At 42.1% G+C, this 20,735-nt stretch overlaps 1 protein-coding gene across 3 annotated transcripts in view; it reads left to right on the top strand.

Moving 5' to 3' along the window:
- itpk1a (inositol-tetrakisphosphate 1-kinase a) overlaps positions 1-20,735 on the top strand; it is a 188,311-nt gene that overhangs the window by 154,847 nt on the left and 12,729 nt on the right. For all 3 annotated transcript variants that reach the window (XM_052019467.1, XM_052019478.1, XM_052019459.1), the window contains exons 6-7: positions 10,777-10,875; positions 12,006-12,046. In XM_052019467.1, the coding sequence (XP_051875427.1) occupies positions 10,777-10,875; positions 12,006-12,046 (140 nt within the window). The remainder of the gene's footprint in view (positions 1-10,776; positions 10,876-12,005; positions 12,047-20,735) is intronic.

Raw genomic sequence — 20,735 nt, 5'->3', positions numbered from 1 at the left:
TGTCTGAACCACAATGAGCCTATTGTTCGTGCAATATTAAACCAACAAAAGGTTCATGAGATACTGCTGCTGCATTCTCTCAAGGCTAATTTAATTTTGTTGCATTTCTTTCGTTATGCATTCTCTTTATTGTCAGGAGTTCAGTTTGGAAAGGCCAAAGTCTGACTGGGTCTGCTTGCCACTGCTGTCTGTGTGCCCGAGCTGGCTTTGTGCGAGGATTTGAGAACAGGCAGGGCAAGTGTTGAAGCCTGATTTGTCTTGGCTAAAGAGGATCAGCCAGGAGATGGACAGATCACCAGCTGTTGATTGATGTTGGACTTACAGGGGATGATTGGTCACCGCACGGTCTGTAGTTGTGTCAGGTGACATTTCGCTGTTGCTGCAATGTTTAAGCATCTTGGCTAGAACCTTTATTATGCTGCCAGTGATGAAAAGGTAGCAAACAGTTATAGTGCGCTTTTCCCATGACTTCCACACATTGCCTGAAATAGAAGAAACCTAATTTTAACCCACAAAGTTGGGGCTGATGGCATTTACATTTGCAGTTTGTCAAGTTCCTTTTTGGGAACTATGCAACCCTACACTCCTGTTTGAAGGACAAACGTGGAGTGTCTATGGCCCAGGCCACAAGCAGGCCAGGGAACATTGTATCTGCAGACAGGGGATCTGACTCTTGCTGTTGATCCCTGATGCAACTTTGTTCACTGTGAAGGAACCAGTGCAAGCACTGATTGCCCCTGGGTAAACCAGCTCTAAATCACATGGTTAAAACTAAAGGTATGTCCATGCCACAAGCCAGCTCTGCCTTCAGCACCCACCCCTTTCACCATTCCCATCCCACCACCAATTTCCCCCACACAATCATCATTCCCCTCCACCAACATAAATTTAATTTTTTTAAATTTAAATTTAAATTTTTAAAAAATTTTATTTACAGCATGGTAACAGGCCCTTCCGGCACAACGAGTCTGCGCCACCCATTTTAAACCCAAATTGACCTACCCGTTCGTCTTTTAGAACGTGGGAGGAAACCGGACCACCCGGAGGAAACCCACACAGACACTGAAGAACGTACAAACTCCTTACAGACGGCGACGGGAATCGAACCCCGATCGCTGGCGCTGTAATAGCGTCGCGTTAACTGCTACGCTACTGTGCCACCACAGTATACAACATATCAGTATTCTTGAGGCCTGTGATCTAGCCAGTGTAGGGGAACCTTGATCCTGGACTCCAGGGGGGGACAGGAAACAGCTCAGGCCCTTGTGGTCTAACACAGTCACTTGGAGTTCAGAGCAGTAATGTGCACTGCCACTCATATGAGAGTGAATTCTGGGGCCACCTTACAAACACACTACCTGCCTGTCATCCTGGTCTCTGCAAACAAGGCATCCCAAAGTGGACTTGGTCTCTCATGACATTGACAAGGCTCCACATTATAGGCTCACCCAGAAGACTGAGATGCATGGGATACATGGTGACTTGGCCGTTTGGATTCAGAATCAGCTTGCCCATAGAAGACAGAGGGTAGTGATTGATGGATCTTACTCTGGCTGGAAGTCCATGACTAGTGGTGTTCATCAGGGATCCGTTCTGGGACCTCTGCTCTTTGTGATATATGTATATAAGAATTACTTGGATGAAAACTTGGATGGGTGGGTTAGTGAGTTTGCAAATGACACAAAGATTTGTGGTGTTGTGGATAGTGTAGAAGGTTGCCAAAGGACATAGCAGGATATAGATCAGTTGCAGATATGGGCGGAGAAATGGTAGAGAAATCCAGCCAAGTTTGAGGTGTTGCACTTTGGGAGATCAAATGTAAAGGGAAAGTACACAGTTAATGGCAGGATCCTTAATGGTGTTGATGCACAGAGAAATCTTGGGGTCCAAATCCATAGCTCCTTGAAAGTGACTGCCACTAGGTGGTAAAGAAGGCACATGGCATGCTTGCCTTTATTAGTTGAGGCACTGAGTTCAAGAATCAGGAAGTTACGATGGAGCTTTATAAAACAGTGGTTAGGCTGCATCTGAACTATTGCATTCCTCTAATTGGGCAACCAGAATTGAAAGATATGGAGGATTTGGAGAGGATGCAGATAAGGTTTACCAGGATGCAGCCTGGACTAGAGGGCATGTGCTATAAGGAGAGGTTGGACAAACTTGGGTTGTTTTCGTCTGGAACAGCAGAGGCTGAGGGGAGATCTGATAGAAGATTATTTAAATTATGTGAGGCATAGATAGACAGCTGGTATCTTTTTCCCAAGATTGAAGTGTCTAATACTAAAGGGCATGCATTTAAGGTGAGTGGGGGAAAGTTCAAAAGAGATATGTGGGGCAAGTTTTTTTTTACACAGAGAGAGGTGGGTGCCTGGAATGCGCTGCCAGGGGTGGTGGTGGAGGCAGACGTGATTGTGGTGTTTAAGAGGCTCTTAGACAGGCACGTGAATATGCAGAGAGTGGAGGGATATAGACCATGTGCAGGTAGAAGGGATTAGATTAAATAGGTGTCATTAGCTTAATGAGTTTGGCACAACTGTGGGCCAAAGGGCCTGTTCCTGTGCTGTACTTCCCTATGTTCTATGCAGCTGTTCAAAAATTCGTTGTGTTACATTGAAATAAATGGTGCTCTATAATTGAGAGAGGATTTTGTTTTCTGGAAGTGAAGCCAATAAAGACCACCTCTAATGCATCTTACATCACACCAGAAATTTGATCCAGATCTTACTAGTCCAAGTGGTCCTCACACATCTGACGCACTTTCCCTGTCTGGTCGTGGATCAAATGAAGTCATTCCCAATCGTGCTGTTTTTGCAGTGCACACTGACTTCTAGGTTGCAACATATTAAAGCATCTGCTTTCACTATGGGTGGGAAGGCTAAACCACTCCTGCAGGCTTCCAGGCTATGGACGTGCTCAGCTGGGTGCCCTTACCAGGGAGCTAGTTGAAGTTGGGTGGACAAGGTGGTACTGTCTCAATCATTGTGAAATTTTAGTGAAATTGGGAATGCCTAGTTATCTCAATGTGAGATGAGGGAGTTGGCTGGAAACACTCGATATTTGTCTATGAGATTTATTGTAAATATAGCAGCAGAGCCATAGTCTGTCCATGGTCTGTGATGTGAACATCTGAAGTAAGTAGGCTTTTAACATTGTGTTTCTTTTATTGTTATTAGTGTACATGAGTGCCAGATTTGTGATGTTGGTAACTAGAACTTGCACAGGGTGGGTTGAAAAGTAGCAGATGGTTATTATTGGTCTGTGGACAATACACACAGAGTGCAAGAATGAAACCTCAAGACAAGTGGCTATGTTGGTTTAAAGGGTCACACCTGCATTTATAAAGCCATTCAACGCTGTAGAAACATATTGCAGGATATTATCCTCCTCGTGGTCATGATTAGCAAACTATTGCTTTGCTAATATAGCAGTGTCATTTTAATTAACGTGACGTTTGCAAATAGAAATTTGCTCGTCAGGTGTACTCTGCACGCCACATAGGAGCAACAGCTCTTGTTAATTCTGAAATTTGTTTCCAGTGAAGCCAAGAGAGCTGAATTTTGGAGGCTGAGTGCTGTTCAAAGCTGCTAACTATATTGTACATTTAACAGAAGCGATTAAGGATACATTTCTACCCTAAGTCATTCCAGAACAGAACATTTTAATATGTCCACTTGATGTCCTTGTCTTGTGTTGCATGAAGAGCAGATGGATTCAATTTTCTAGCTCTGACAAAGCGACAATCCTTGTATAAAATGTCCGACATCATTTTAGGCTCGCCCATGTTGTGTCTCGGACCAGGAGTTAATTGCAGAAGAATTGTTAGCAAGCTTACATGGACTCATGTGCTTGGTCAATGCACATTGTGATTGGGCAGTTTTAATTTTGTTTGTTTCCCAGCTGCATTAACTGGGCAGTTCCTGTTCTCATATTGGTGACGGCTGTTTCAATTCCTGTTGGGAAGAGCCCTGTTTACACTGTTTGGCTCCTGCCTGGCTGGAACTCTCCCCTTTGCCTGGAGAGCTTGTTAAATGTTTGGATACTTGCTCAGAATTTGCTGCAATACACTGTAAGCCAGCTTTAATGTTAAATGTGATGTGGCTGTTGTCTGCAGGGCTGACCCTGAGTTTCCAGTTGCCTGTCACTCTCATTCTCCATCCCACCCCTACTGTAACCTATCTAACCAACCTGTCTGTGCCCTCCAACACTGCTCCAACAAAGCCCAGTGTAAGCTTGAGTAACTGCACCTCCTCTTCCATCTAGGCATAGTACAGCCTTCGAGACTCAATTCACCAGTTTCAGATAACTTGCTTTTCCTGTTTGTGTCAGGCCAGTAGGGCTACAAGGCTATCTATCTGTGATATTGATTCAGTTTTTCTTTACCCTGACCTCGCTCCATCAGAGTTACTTCCTTTGTACTATTCAACCCTCTGCACCCTGTCTGCAACCTAAAACATGTTTTCTCACTGGCTCAGGTCTGACAAAGAGTCTTTGACCTGAAATATTGATGACCCCCTCCCAAAACAAAACCTAGATGTTGCCTGACCTGTGTTTCCAGCTTTATCTGTTTTTGTTTTTAATATTCAGTGTGCACAGCTTTATCTGTTTTTGTTTTTAATATTCAGTGTGCACACACTGTCCACAATTGCTTGAAGCCGTGTGAAGCTCTACCCCCATGTTTATTATTTTTATTGTAGAACTTTACTGTGGAGAATTAGACATGGGAGGAAACTGGAGCATCCAGAGGAATCCCAATGAGAACATACAAATTCCACACTGACAGGATTGAACCTGGGTTACAGGAGTTGTGAGGCAGCACCTTAACTGGCTGTGTTACTGTATTGCTCCAAGTACTGACCTCATTAAGTGACCATGTAGGTACTTTTTAAATGTGGTGAGGATTTCTCTCCCCACTATTCTTTCAGACTATGACCAGTAGACCAATCACCACTCTCCTTAATCCTCCTCCCAAGTAGTTTATCTGTACCCTGTAGTTTCTGAACTTTGTTGACTTCCTTGCTGAGGGAAATCGTCCATTGCAGGCAGCCCCCAGAACACTCTACACAAAAGATGTATTTCACTGTGTGTTTCAATGTACATGTGACAAATAAAGATATCTTATTTGATTCACACCAAATGTAAATAACTTTTAATTAACTATACTCCTAATCCAGATTGTTATCAGCATATTTGGGGGCCAAGACCTCAATCAGCCTCATCTTTCCCTGATGTTTTTTGGGCCAATCTCTCCTCTTTTTGCTGAGGTGACCCTGATAAAAATCATCAAAGGCCATGTCTGTCCTCTGGCCAGATCAGCTCTGATTAACAAGTGTTCATCACACTTGTATAAACAGTTCCAGCAGTATTTGTATTACCTGGACAACCTTGGTCTCCACCCTGTAACAGATATTCCCTTTGTTTGCTCCATCCTTCCAATTCTGTAACTTAAAACGCACCTGATTCCTTGCATTTCAAATTCTAATGAGAGGTCATCAACCTGACACATTAGCTCGGTTTCTCTCTCCACAGATGCTGCCTGGCCTGTTGAGAGTCTCCAGAATTTTCTGTTTTTATTTCAGATTTCCACCTTCTGCAGTTTTTTTTACATTTCAAAATTCCCCTCATCATGGCTATCTCTCCTCTATTCTTTCAGTCCAGATGAAGGATTCATTTCTCTCCACAAATGCTGCCTAACCTGCTGAGTTTTCCAGCAGTTTGTTTTCTGCTCCAGATTCTAGCATCTGCATCCAGATCTAGCATCTGATCTAGCATCTAGCATCTTTCATTTATGTTTGCCTGTTTGAGTTAAGGACATATATGCTTACCCAGATAAGTTGAACTCTATACTCCTCTGCCTGTGTTTTGAATCCAACTTCTTGTGAAAGCATTTTTTAAATTATTAAGCACATTTAGGTAGTTTGATTGTTCAATTGCTTATGCTACATTGTAAACCTCTATTTGAATCTTCAGGGCCCCTTGTTGATTGCTCTGCCTGTTTTATGCTAGTTGAGAATTATTAGCAAGCTGCTTGAAGTAATGTGGTGCGACAGGGAGATGCTAATGGTTGTCAACTCTTGCCGTCCCGCCTCTGACCAATCATGGAGTGTCATTAGAGATAAATGGAGGGGGATGGGTGCAGGTAAGAAATATAGTGAGCTGGACCATCCTGAACCCAGACTCATTGCTCATGGTTCCAACCTACTAGATTTTCTTTCTTCAGGTGTGGAGCCATCTGCAGTAGCCCGACAGCCTTTGAGAGCTCGTGGCTGTCAAAAACTTTTTTGTTTTTAAGTGTCTCTGAAAGCCAAAGACTTAACATCGTTCAAATGTGTTTAAACAATTAACAAAATAAAGAGTGCATTCTTGATTTTATTCTGTATTTCATATCTAAAGTCTTTAAGCTTATTTCTAGCCTGCTAAATAATTGATGAGATGAATCCAAATCATTTTGATTTTAAATTCCTTTCCTTTGGATAAATACAAGGGTTTGGTTTAGATTTGAGACAAAGAATGAAACTAAAAGAGCCAAGTTTTTAAAGGATTTTGACAGAAAGGTTAAACCTGTCTGCCATGCCTTTGTAAAATTAATCCTTTCCCAGTTCTTCCGTCAGTGCTTCAAATCCTCCTGGTGTGAAGGTTTCACATGTTAAATCTGTCACATGCAAAGTTGGCTGATTTCTGCTGGTGCCAAGTTTGTTAAGTGTGAGCAGGAAAATTGCAGCTTGGCTGCATATCTGTGTTGCCCTGTCTTAAAGCAGCCAGTGCTGTTTCTCTTAAACAAGGTTTTGAGAATTAATTAGTCTTCATAAAAGTTTTTGTTCAGAATCCTTTGTGCCTCAGTTTGAATTATTCTCAATGTTAAAGGCACATTTTGAACCAGTACTGTCATTGAAAAGAAACCTCATTGCAACAGCCTGTTAAAGTCACATTGAAAATCTCAAAGGCTTGTCTAAACCCTGTTTACTAAGCTCACCTATTTAATTATGGTGCTATCGACATGTGTTGTCAGCTCTGCCATCAATTTTGATCAGCTTCTGTGAGACATAGAGCCAATTTAGGTAAAAGTCCTGCCTGTTACAGTGAAATATTCTGCATCTGAATGGCTTTTAGACCATTTCTTTAACCTCCATATCTCTCTACTCGTGCTGATTAATCAACCCATGGAAACAATATTTCACTATTTATCTTCAGAAATCCTTTTGTGATATTTAATGCTTTAGTTAGATCCCACTTTAAGCCTCCTCATTGAAGACAGAAACTTTCTGCACTCCATCATATCTATGTAGCCATATGTTCACACACAACTAGCCATTATGACGAGAAATAAGTAATTGTAATTACATGGGACCAACTACTGCACGAAGGATTTTATTTTCAAGGAAGAACCAGAACCAACAAAGCTTTCAAGATATCCAGTTCTTAGTGAGAAGATGGAGGAGATTAGTCTGTTGATGGTAGACTTTGCCACATGGATAATTCATTTGATTCATGATGCTTGGTGCTTGCTACTGTCATTCCTTAAGTAAATTGTGTGAGCAACCTTTGAAGTGGGAACATCAATGCAAAGAAATGGGGAAACGAGTGCAGAAAGTGGGAGTTCCAAAGCCATCGAGAATGCAAGCTCTAATTGGACTGACTTGAATCTGGGTCCAGCAGCTAATGATGATTGAGTATTCTGAGTAAATTAAAGTTTGCAGATAAGAACATTGCACTTCTATTGTTGATGGAAAGTGAAGCAATGATCTGAACTCATCTGAACATGCATGTAATTTCCATTGCCACTGGAATAGCTACAGTCCTGTCTCTTTTCAACTATAGAAGGCTCTATAATCTTCTGGCATTTCACTTCATTTGCCAAGACCCTTTAATGTAGTGATGTTTATGTAGGACTTGCAATGTGTGCAATAAATCTCTATGGAGATACAGTGTCACCAAATTCTGGATTTGTATTGTTGTAAAGGGCAGTCTTCATTCTAACCACAATAATGTATGTAATAGTTGCTGGCGCTGCTCTGAGATTCCTCATGATTATTTATTTTGACACTGACAGGGTTCCGCTTAAAGTGCAGTACTTCACTCACTGAGTGTTTTAAAATCTCTCCAATGGAATAGGTCGAGAAACTGATACAAAAAAAAGGTTGCAACAGATGGGTTCTAGCCAGCTTCCATCTTGTTGTCTGACTGCTTGCCATCAATAAGTGTGCATTTCTGAATGCTTTTTATCAGCTTGAAGCCACTTGTATCTTTTGTTATAGGAAGCCAAAGGACTAGTATGGAAATTAAACGGGATTCTCTCCTCCCATAACTGTTGCCTTTCTCAAAGGTAATACAGGGTGATGGAGCCATCGGATTCGCTAAAGCAGGAGGGGATGATTTTACTCCTTGTAAAGAGTATAAGCGAGGCCATTCATCCCATTGTATGTGTGCTGGTCCTTAGCTGGACCAATCACAAATAAACTCACTGTCCTGTTCTTTCCCACCAGTCTGTACCCTCTGTTGCTTCAGATGTTTCATCTATTCTTATCTATACTTAAAATATCAACTGGTCCATGGGCTTGTCCCGTGCAGCCACAAGGTCACAAGTGCCATAATTTGCCAAGCTCAGCGATCTCCAGCAGTTACGTTATCTCTTGGAGAGAGGAGGAAAGAACTATGGGCCTGATTTAACTACCCCATCCTTCCTCCAAAGGTAAATTTAGGGTGGCTTAAATCTTGAAAATAACTCTAAGTATCTCTTGGCCACTTTGAACACCATTCATGCACTGTCACATTTACCTCCAACCTCTGCTATACCAATACACCATCAACTTTGATTGTAACTTTTATCTGACCCCATCATCTCATTCTGTTGGTGACTATATTAAATTTACAATGCCTTGTCAATGACTGACTTGCCAAAGGAAATATTCTTTTTTTATTGTTGTCCACAACAAAATATTTCTTAATATTGAAAAAAAACAATGTTGGGTACCTTCTCAACCTCAGTGGAAATGGTTTCTCGTTGCCCTTTAGTGACATCTGTAAATAGTGTCAGGTTCCACATTCACTCCCATCTTTTCCTCATAGTAACCTCTCTCAATCCCTTTACTGCTTGTCCGGTATCCGTTACTAGATAAACCAAATTTTCTCATAACGTATGTTACTGAAGCCAAATTCAGTAGCCTGGGATTTGCAGTTAGTGGCTAATGAATAGCATTTGCCCTTCATTATGCTTGAACTTGTATACAGGCTTTTAGCAGACATTATCCATGGGGAATTATGCTAATCAGAAATCAAAAATAGTGCAGAACCTAGTGAGCAAGTAAAGCAACGTTGTGATGCTTCAACCAATCAGATTGAAGAATAACAGTGAGACCATTGGTGCAACCATTTTGAAGAGTAAATCAGAATTTGTACTGAGTGGTGCAGAGTCTGAACTGGGATCTTCTGGTAAGGATGGTTAATTCAAAGTAAGATTCTGTATTGAACGCAGAATAAAGAGGGGAAAAGATGGGATTGACTGAGAGATAAAAATGATTAAAAGGAAAAGTAAAAAGTTATTTAACCTTTTTAAAACATTCAACAATAAATAAAATCTGAAGGAATGAGAATCAAACAATTGAGCAAGATTTTCTGATCTGTTCATTGGGTATCTACAAGTCAAGTATCTTGACTTCTTGTCGTTGCAAGTACTTGAATCGTGAATCCTTTACAGGAATAGTTTGTAGCGAAGCCTCTGAAAGAGCTGTGTGGTTCAAATAGCTTCTTCCTGATTTCTGTGCTTAGCAGGACACGTGAAAACCAGAAACTGCTATCTGGTTTGCTCTTCAATATGTTTGCACCAATTGCCTCACTGTTATTCTTATCACAGAAGCCAGGCATTGTCTTCAATCTCCCATGCAATCCCTGTCCTTGACCATTCATCTGGCCACCAGACCAAACCACAGTGAAAACCTTTGTTGACAGCCTGTTAACTGAGCCACACGTCAGGTCCTGTTTCCTCTTTCACTATTAATTCTGTAACCCTGTGTGATTCTGGCCCGTATCATGATATCTTTTTTTGAAATCTAGATTGTTTTTGTATGATGTACATCACTTCCTCACTTTTTTTCTATTTTTAGCCTATTATTTTACCTTAGAAATACATAAGTGCCTTTGTTGTTCCCTTTACATATCATAAACTTTTCATATTGGTTCTAATTTCTATATTCACACCTGTTAATTTGGGTTCAATGTCTTGAGTGGAACGTATTGCTTGGTTTCGAGTGCAGCTATTGTCTTTGGCACTTAAGTGTTCAGCAATAGCCATCAAAGGCAATGTAGCACAAGCAGCCAAAGCTGAATCTCTTCTGTCAGGGGCATCCTACATAGGATCTGTTCAGGTGGGTCTTGTGATCTATGCTCTGGCCCATCAGACCATAATCACACTTGCTGGAATGATGTTAAAAACAAAACACTGAATGTTTATTAAGCATAATTGAGAAATGTATTATTATAAACTTCGGATTTTCAATATGTCTTTTTCAATATATCTTCTACATACTAATTGGTGTCTGTGAAGAATGTTTTGGAGGCACTGTTCCCTTCTAAAGAGAGAGGATTTCTAGTTATCTCCTTTGTGACAGTATGCACATGATGTGTTGCCTTACCTCGGCTTCCGTTCTCCAAACACTGGCTTGTTTGCTAACCCGGAGGACTGTCTTTACCAAACTGTTCATTGAAGTGCAGGCTCTGCCATCTTTGGCTCTGTACAGGGTTAGCTAACTCTTGGTAAAATGGTGGATTCTCCTCCTCTTGCAGATGACCGCATTTGTTCACCTCCATTTATGGAACTCGCCAGCCAGTGTAGTGAAGACATGATGGCAGAGCTGAAGAAGCACAAGCTGACATTCCCGTTCAGTAAGTGTTTGGAAGGCAAATCAAAGCCCTGGGACAGATGCAGACTTCCTGTGGTTCCCACTTGCTGTTTAATATTCAGACTTTTCCTTTAACACTTTTGAAACTGACCTTAAGTGTTTGTAATAAATTTCTTACAGCAGTTTGTATCAAGGGAGAGCATGAACTGTGATTTTATGTTGAAAAAATGTGGTGATTCTGCCTCTAAGAATTCATTACCCAGCTTGGCCAAGCCATCCTGGCAGACCTATCCCATCAGCATAGCAATAATTTGGTCCTGGAGAGCCACAGATACAGTCTGTCTTGCATCACTGTGCCCACCGCCTCACTCTCCAAAATGCCAAAACACGCCTAACCCCCTCCCCTCCCTCCACCGACCATTTTATTCTTTAGATATTGTCTCCCTTCCAATCTGTCGCACCTGAGACAAGAAGATCAGATTCTGGAATTTTATTCTTCCTCACTTCTTGTGTTGTGTTTTTGCTGCCCCATTTTTTAATTCCAATCTCTCCTCCTCCATGCAGAGATGTATGTTCCATTGGTTCCTGAGAGGAGAGGGCAGAAAGATGTGTCCAGACCCTGCCAGAGCTGTACAGTAACAGCTCACCAAGACTCTGTGAACTGATATTTTAAATGTTTAAGTTATCAAAAATAATGAATGTTCATCCTTCTTTTCCAGTCACAGCCTGCCCCCTGATTTCACTGTGACACTATCACAATCCCCTTTCACAGTAGTATATTGTGGCAACCTATCTCTTGGCAGTTGTGGTACTGCTTGTAACTAGGTCAGCACAGAGCTGTTCTATTCCCCCAGTGAGACACTCCTGACCTTTAGGAAAGTTTGAGAGAGCAGGAAGCCCTGGGTTGATTGGGTAGGGACGTGAAGGACTCCTTCACGTTCATACCTGCACTTGCCCCTCTCGATCACAGCTCTGCATTTTTTTCATTTGTATTGTCTTGCAATTAGCATTTCTTCTTGGCCCAGCAACACTGGATCAATACTCAGTCGTTGGTACCGTACACTACTATTGTTTCTGGGGTAGACCACTCCACGCTTGGGGAAAATTGGGGAAGGTTGCCAGGGGGTTCTTGTGATCACTGCAAACATTTTAATGCTCTTCTTTTCTTTTTAGTTTGCAAAACCAGAGTGGCACATGGCACCAACTCTCATGAGGTGAGTAATAATACAAGGCTTTGTAAGAAGTGAGTCAGCCACAGTGAAATGCAGTTTATTTGAAAGAGATTCCCATTCAAATGAATGCACCATTTTAAAACTGAAAATTGCTAATTATTTTTAGAGGAATCTTGATTAGCTTTATGTCTTCCTCTTACATGAAACTGTAGAGTTTATTTTTTCTAGCCCAGTGTTAAATGAGATTTGGTGTATAAAAGAAGTGAACAAATTTGATGGTATCCATTTGTCAAGGGATGTTTTCACTGAGGGCAGGACTATCTGTGTAGCAGTGGACTGTGAGATACTTATTGAAACTTTTCCTTGTCTGTTTTGATCAAAGCCTTAACCTAATACAAGATTATCTACGTGTTAACCTTGCATAAGTTTCTAGGTAGTAACCATTAAATGCACTTCACAGGTCTAAGTCAAGTTAGCAATATTTCCTCTTTTTATCCATCATCCCAGTGTCAAGCTACCGAGTGCCCAAGCCCTTACTTCAGACACTAGTAGTCATGTTTCACACCATTGTCTCCAAGAACTTTGCACTATAGACAATAGACAATAGGAGCAGAAGTAGACCATTCGGCCCTTCGAGTCTGCACCGCCATTTTGAGATCATGGCTGATCCTCAACAATCAATATCCTGTTCCTGCCTTGTCCCCATATCCCTTGATTCCCCTATCTATAAGAAACCTATCAAGCTCCTTCTTGAAAGTGCCCAGAGAATTGGCCTCCACTGCCCTCTGAGGCAGTGCATTCCACAAATTCACAACCCTCTGGGAGAAGAAGTTTTTCCTCACCTCTGTCCTAAATGGCCTAGCCCTTATTCTTAAATCATGCCCCCTGGTCCTGGACTTACCCAACATCTGGAACATATTTCCTGTCTCTATCTTGTCCAATCCCTTAATAATCCTGTATGTTTCAATCAGATCCCCTCTCAATCTTCTCAATTCCAGCGTGTACAATCCCAGTCTCTCCAACCTCTCAGCATAAGACAGTCCCGACATCCCCAGAATTAACCTCATAAACCTACGCTGCATGCCCTCTATAGCCAGGATATCCTTCCCTAACCCTGGAGACCAAAACTGTACACAATACTCCAGGAGTGGTCTCACCAGGGCCCTGTACAAATGCAAAAGAATCTCTTTGCTTTTGTACTCAATTCCCCTTGTAATACAGGCCAACATTCCATCAGCCTTCATCACTGCCTGCTGCACTTGCTCATTCACTTTCAGTGACTGATGAACAAGGACTCCTAGATCCCTTTGTATTTCCCCCTTACCTAACTCCACACCATTCAGATAATAATCCGCCTTCCTGTTCCTGCTCCCAAAGTGGATAACCTCACACTTATCCACATTAAACTTCATCTGCCAAGTATCTGCCCACTTACCCAACCTATCCAAATCACCTTGAATTCTCCTAACTTCCTCTACACATGTCGCACTGCCACCCAACTTTATCATCAGCAAACTTGCTAATGTTATTCACAATGCCTTCATCTAAATCAACAGCGTAGATCGTAAACAGCTGCGGTCCGAGGTCCGAGCACCGAGCCCTGTGGCACCCCACTAGTCACGGCCTGCCATTCTGAGAAACATCCATTCACCCCTACCCTTTGTTTCCTATCCGCCAACCAGTTTTCTATCCATGTTAATACCCGCCCCCCAATTCCATGAGCCCTAATTTTACCCACCAATCTCCTGTGTGGCACTTTATCAAATGCCTTCTGAAAGTCGAGGTATACAACATCCACTGAATTTCCCTCGTCTATTTTCCTGGTTACATCCTCAAAAAAACTCCAGCAGATTAGTCAAGCATGATTTGCCCTTGGTAAATCCATGTTGACTCGACCCAATCCTATCATTGCTATCCAAATATGCCGCTATTTCATCCTTAATAATGGACTCTAGCATCTTCTAGCACTAGTGAATTGTTTTTCAGCGTTTGTCATGGGGTGGCCAATTTGCAGAAACAAAAGAGATAAATTGGTAGTGTTGGTTCATAGTGGAATGGACTATTGGAAATTTACATTTAACCTTTTAAAATTAACAAGCAAACCTCATCTCAGTAGCGAGATAACTCTTCCACTATTGTATGAGCCAGTTAGAGGTCTCTTCATTGAAGTCAATAGAAATGAAAATTGGGAGGGATTTGCAGCATGCAGCAGGTCTGATGTAGTTCTGTTTCACGATATTGTCCTCAGCATGCAACTTATTTGATGATTAATCACTTACCTTTGCAACTTAGGGAGAATTTCCCTGTCACTGGGCCAAGCCGTCAGGCATGTTATCTTCCAACAGAAATGCCCACAAATTCATACTGCTCCCCCTTTTTAACCCAAGTAGCTCCAAGTGGCACAGAGCCGATGGAACTTGCAGCTTGTGAGCAATGACTAGAGCAAAAGAAATAGAAGCAGCAGTGGGCCTTGCTGCCCCTTCTGCATGCTGAATAAGATTGTGGCTGACCTTTTATCTTGGTGCTACTTTCCTGCACTGACCCTTCATTCCCTCAATATCTAAAAATCTGCCTATCGCTACCATGAATATAGTTATTGACTGAGCCTCCTCAGTCCTCTTGGATTGAGAACTCCTAAGATTCGTTATCCTCTGGGTGAAGACATTTATTTTCCTCTCCCTTAAGTGACTGACTTGTTATTTTGAACCTCTGATCCTTGATGGTAGACACCCCTGGCAGGGCAAACATCAGCTCCATATCTACCCTTTCAAGTGGCCTAACAAATGAGATCATATCTAATTCTATTTAAACTGTGGAGAGTATAGACCCGGTCAGCTTAATCTCTCCTAATACAGCAATCCTACTATCCCAGGAATTAATCTTGTGAACCTTCACTGCACTCCCACAAATATAAGTGTGCCCCTCCTCAGATAGGGAGAGAAGATCCGTGCACATTATTCCAGATGCAACCTCAATGGGACCCTATATAATAAGAACAAGATGTTTCTACTCTTGTACTCAGTCCTGCTATAAAGGACAAAGTGCTCTTTGGTATGCACTTGCTCAGTTCGGTTTCCTGTATAAGTGCATCTTGTTACGCCACTGGTATTCTGTTTTTAGAGTTGTGGGAGTTGTTTCAAAGCAGTTTGCCCTCTAAGAACTACAGTTCCTCAGAGTCACTGAAGGCCATGGCCCTTTGTTTTTTTTTGGCATGACTCTGGGAACTTCAGAGCTCAGGACTCTTTCACAGGGATAATTATTCTTAAAATGGTGCTAATTCTGTTATTGCAGTAGTGAGATCGTGGGTACGATCAGGCCAAAAAGCAGCCTCCATCTGTAGTTAATTGGATGAGGTCCAGCTGAAATCCGTGGATAGTTCCTACAACAGCTCCAGTCAAGCATAAAGTACCCAGACACCCGTTCTGCAGTCTCCCTAGTCAGCAGTGAAGAACACGTCCTGCTGTTCAGGTTGGCTAAGCACGCCAGTTCTGCAGATTTTCTGGACAGTTGGATAAAGTGTTTTGGAGCAGACTCTGAGGAGCCAGTTATGGCTCAGTGTTTGTTTAATTCTCACTCTCTTCACTGATTTGGCTGTGGAAGTTCCAAATATGGGTCTCTTCATAAAGTTAGCAGGGAATACACAGCCCAAAGGCTGAAAAACCAGCTTAATAAGTACTGTGCCTAGGCAGCATTTGAAACTGAATAACCTAAAGGGTACAGAAATACTCTTTTAGTGTCATCATTAATCTGATAAATGTGTAAGGAACAGAAGCAGGAGGAGGCTTTCTGGCCCCTTGAGTCTGCCCTGACATTCAGTTAGATCGTGGTCAATCCTCTCCCTCAGGCTCACCTTGCTGTTTTGGAACTGTACAGAGGAGGTTTCCTAGACTAGTCCCTGGTTGTCTTATGACAGAAGGTTGGACAGACTAGCCCTGTATTCACCAGAGTGTGACTTGATTGAAACATAAGATCCTGAGGGGTCTTGACAGAATGGAGATGGAGAGGATAATCCTTCTTGTGGGAGAATCTAGAGCTAGATGTCACTCTTCATCGTGGTAACATTTTCTCTTGTAGTTGGTGAGAATTTTAGTCACAGATGGGCTGTATGCAGTGGTATTAAACACTACTAGGCTCTCTGCTCTTTTTTAGACTTAAATAAAGGGTCCTTGTGCTGCAATAAGATGCTTTGCTGATAACATCTAAATTAATAATGTGGTCGTCAGCAAGCTGGGCTTGGGTTCTAGCATTAGGACTGATGTTCCCTGTTTTGGCTCGTGCTGGCTTGGGATGTCTGTTGTTCTTTGGAGCTGATTCATTGCAATTAGGTGTAAAGCAATATTAAAACAAAATAATAGAGATAGAAATTATATTAAGAAAGGGTAGCTTGTATATTGAGAGATGGCAGACAGTGGGGAGTACAACAAAGCATAGAGCATTGTCATCACAGACTTTCCTGGAGAAGGGCGCCTTCTGGTGCTGATTTCACCGTGTTTTTACAGATGGTATTACTGCCAATAACACCAACTCCTGGACTGAGCCCATTGTTATTTCATCCTTGGCTTCAGCTTGGACATCAGTGTACAAACATTCTTCAGCCAGGAACTGTCTGGTGGATTGGCTTCTCCAGACATCATAGTCTTGGCCAGAAAGATTGTCTCCAGCTTTCCTTGTCCAGCTTGAACTGAGGGCTAAAAGGCTGACAGGGTTCACATATGTGTGACAGCAGGAGGAAAATTTCCAGCACAAAAGCAGGGAGGTTCCCATTAATAGAAGGAATGGCGTTTCCCCTTATCTGCTCTCTCACAAGTGAGAGTACAACAGTCATCTTGTTCAGCGGCTATGGTGCCAAGCACTCTCTGCATTTTAGTGTAGACTGTTGTGTAGACTGTCTCACTGATAAGGATGTGCCAGCAGCCTTTACATTAGGTGGTGAAGATTATTGTGTCAGGCTTTATCTCACCATCTGAGACAAAAGCACAGATGCTTTTAGAATACTTTTTTTTTGCTGTTGTCTGTACCTTTCTGTGAACTTTCAGGTAGCCCAGGTGACACTCTGGTGCATTGTAGGGTGAGTACACTGTCAGTTCTTGAAGAGTCATTTTGGAGCAGGTGTCATACAGGAGACATATAAGCCCAGCCTGTTGGTTGGTTCAAGGCCATATTAGTGATTCTAGATACGAGGTAAAGCAAGGAATTCTGTTAACCTGACACACCCACTCACAAACGTCACTCAAAGAAATGTTACATTGTCTTGTTAAGTGGGATTCTACTATGTACTAAATGGCACCATTTGAACTGGCTATGCTTCTAAGTGATCTGACAGGGAGTTAACACCAGTGGACCTAATAACTTGCATTGCACAATGTTCTGTTTGTGGAATATATTACTTTTACCAATTTAATCATTACCTCGTAGGTGTCTGTATTTTGGTTATTGGTGTATTTTTTTTCTTCCAATTCCTTTAATCCACGTTCTTAAATTTTTGCCAACAAAATTTTCAACATCTCTTCCAAAAGACACCAATCTCCAACAAAAGGAACGATTAAGTGAAGGTTACGTAATAGTTCTGCTGTTTCAATAAACACTGTCAGCAGCCAGCTCTATTCCTTCTAAAGGCTGCTTTTCTCCGGATCAGTGGAAGTTGGTCTTCTTTGTTATAGCCTTGGTATCTCCTGTCCTTTGATTTAGAGGATTCCATAAGACATAGTGCGTAAAACTGTGGCTTTTAATATCTTCTTGTCTTTAAACAACAGCTGCAAAGCCTTTGTGTTGATTCAAAACCTAATGTAATGCAAATAAAAACTCCAGTAAAACACCATGCCAGCAATAGCTGCCAAGCATGCAGAGTTTACACACATTGAGACTTTGCTTCTGGAATGCTGCTTTTGCCTTTTAAAACATATATGCTCACCAAACCCATATGTCTGTGATTGCATTGTCATGAATGTGACAGTGGTGAAGTTGTATATGGTGGTAAATTTTAATAGGGCATTAACATTAAAATTTACCACCATATGTGCATGTGTTGCCAATTTCAGTTTGGTTTCTTTTTGTAGAGATGGAAAGCTCATGCATTTCTTCATTTAAGGTTTCTAATAACCTACAATTTGCCAAATAATGAAAACAAGAACAAATTCCAAACTGAGTAAAAATTAAAAATCAAAAGCTTGTAGTTTTAAGTTTCATATTTTTCTAAAATAGTCTTGCAGTGTAGGAGGGCATTCTGCCCATCGAGTCTATGTCAGCTGACAAAGCAATCCCATTTATCCTATTCTCCGCTTATTTCCATTTAACATATCCACCCTGATTCTACTGCCACCTACCAACACTAGGGCTTTATTTACAGGCCAATTAACCTTCCGATCTGCATGTCTTTTTGATGTGGAATGAAACTGGAGTACCAAGAGGAAACTTGCCTGGTTGCATGCAAACTCCACACAGACAGCACCCAAAGTCAGGATCAAACCCAGGTCACTGGAGCTGCACCATTGTGCCATCCCTTAAGCAAGTAATCTTCAAACATTAGGGATTAGGTTGGCAGAAATTATATTTTCTCTTTTTCATACTGCAGCAGTTCTGATCTGAACTCTTTGTGGACATTCACAAGCTATGGCTTGCTTCTGGTACATTACAAATACCTCTTCTTGGTCTTTGTAGTTCAGGCTGGGTCAGTAGAATTCTCTGACACAGTATTCCGGATTAACACTCCTCACTTCTCCACTCACGTCATTTTTTTTGGTTCTGGTGCAACCTTCTGTATGTGACCTGCTGTGTATTGGACAAGGTTTTTGCAGCTGTTGCTGACAGGTAGTCAGTATGGAAATGTGAGCTTTCCTTGAGAAAATGATACAATCAATGTATTTTTCGGATGGTACTTGACACAATAGTGCCCCTGGCAGCAGGATGAACGTTTGCGGAAGAGTCATCTGATGGGTTCCACTTGTACCTTTTGGAGAGACCACCAGATGGCACCAGAATCCCAGAAACAATGGACTGCAGGGAGTGAGCGCACACTGTGCTGGAATATACCCATGGCTGGCTGCTGGTTTTGTGGAGAACCTGATGCAAGATGCATCGCAAGCATCAGTGTATTCTGAGCCCCCCACACCTGTTCATTGCAGCCAGAAGAGTGAAGCGAGCTGGAAGTTCGGTGTAGGTGCATTTGACCTTTCGCTCAAAGTACAGGGCTTCTGTAAATTGCTGAGCTGAGGAGCTGGATATTCTTTTAATCTGGCCCCTCAGCTTTACATCAGCCATTGATGTTATACCCAGCACAGTCTATTCAGATGCAGACTGTCACTGACCTTCAGTAGGAAAGTGTAGTTTGTATTTTAAATTAATTAACGTTAGTAAATGGATTTATTGTTGTTTCATTTATTCAACTGGTTCTAAAAGTTTCTGATCATAAACATTTGGAAAGAATGAGAAGACCTTCTGGCAGCATGGGCTGTCTGAAGGCCAGAGGGGTGGTCTATGCATGGGCCTTGCGTCCACTGCCTGTGTCCTGGTTGCTAATCGCAGACTGCACCTTGCGAAACAACAATGGCAGCAATGCCCAGCAGTGCATTGGGAGCTGTGCCACTGCAGAAAGAAAGTGCAACAATGGGGCTAGCGCGGTTTGGGGGAAGGGGTGACCATGCGGATTTGTCTGGGTCGAGCACAATCCAGCCCTCTAACCAGTACGCTGATTAGTTACAGAAAAGGTTCCTTGGAAAATCAAACTTTTAATTAAATGAATGTCAGCACCAGCAAATTATTTTGTGAGAGGAGTAACCTTGAAGTATGGAGAGTGTTTTAATGTGATGATAGATCTTTCCCAATCTGATGTCACCTGAATTGGTGTCCTCCGCTTGGTGCTAGGAGGTTGGAGCAGGCTGTGGGTGGACATTTCTGCCTCTGCTCTGTAACCAGCTGTACCAGACACCACGTGAAAACATTGAAACTTGCTTCTCATTTGGTTCAAAAAAAACAAAAGAAGAAATACCCATTGGTTGAATCTGGAGCAACCCTCCATCCAATTCCACACCCTGCTCTTGATCAATTTGGAGAATGGGTGGGATAAATATTCCCAGGAGAATTCTTCTGCTGGGTAGGCTGGTGATTAGTTTGTTCAATCTACCTTGATATTTAGCACAAATCTATGGACAGATGAGACTTGTAAGAAGTGCTTCCTTTCTCAAAAATGAGACCCTTTAAGAAATAGCAAAGGGGACAGTTCAGACTTGAGTGGTTTAAATAGTCTGCTTTGGGCAGGCATGGTAGTGTAGCCGTTAGCATAACGCTATTACAGCGCCAGCGACCCGGGTTCAATTCCGGCCACTGTCTGTAAGGAGTTTGTACGTTCTCCCCGTGTCTGCATGGGTTTCCTCCGGGTGCTCCAGTTTCCTGCCACATTCCAAAGACGTACGGGTTAGGAAGTTGTGGGCATGCCATGTTGGCACCGGAAGCATGGCGACACTTGCAGGCTGCCCCCAGAACACTACGCAAAAGATGCATTTCACTCTGTGTTTCGATGCACATGTGGCTAATAAAGATATCATATCTTATCTGATCTCCAACAATGTGCCATTTGCAAGCTTTGATAGGTGAGAGCTGGGCTATACCAAATTAACCAGTGGAATGTAGACGAGAGGGGAGGACATAAAGTCTATAAGAGCAGGAGGTTTTTCCACAACAAAGTACAAATAATGCAGAATATTTTGTTTCATCTCCACTGTTTGCCTATCAGTTT

Source organism: Pristis pectinata, chromosome 1 (genome assembly GCF_009764475.1).
Source record: "Pristis pectinata isolate sPriPec2 chromosome 1, sPriPec2.1.pri, whole genome shotgun sequence".
Taxonomy (NCBI): Eukaryota; Metazoa; Chordata; class Chondrichthyes; order Rhinopristiformes; family Pristidae; genus Pristis; species Pristis pectinata.
The sequence above is the reverse complement of the archived record's forward strand: the minus strand, read 5'-3'. Positions and strand labels throughout refer to the sequence as shown.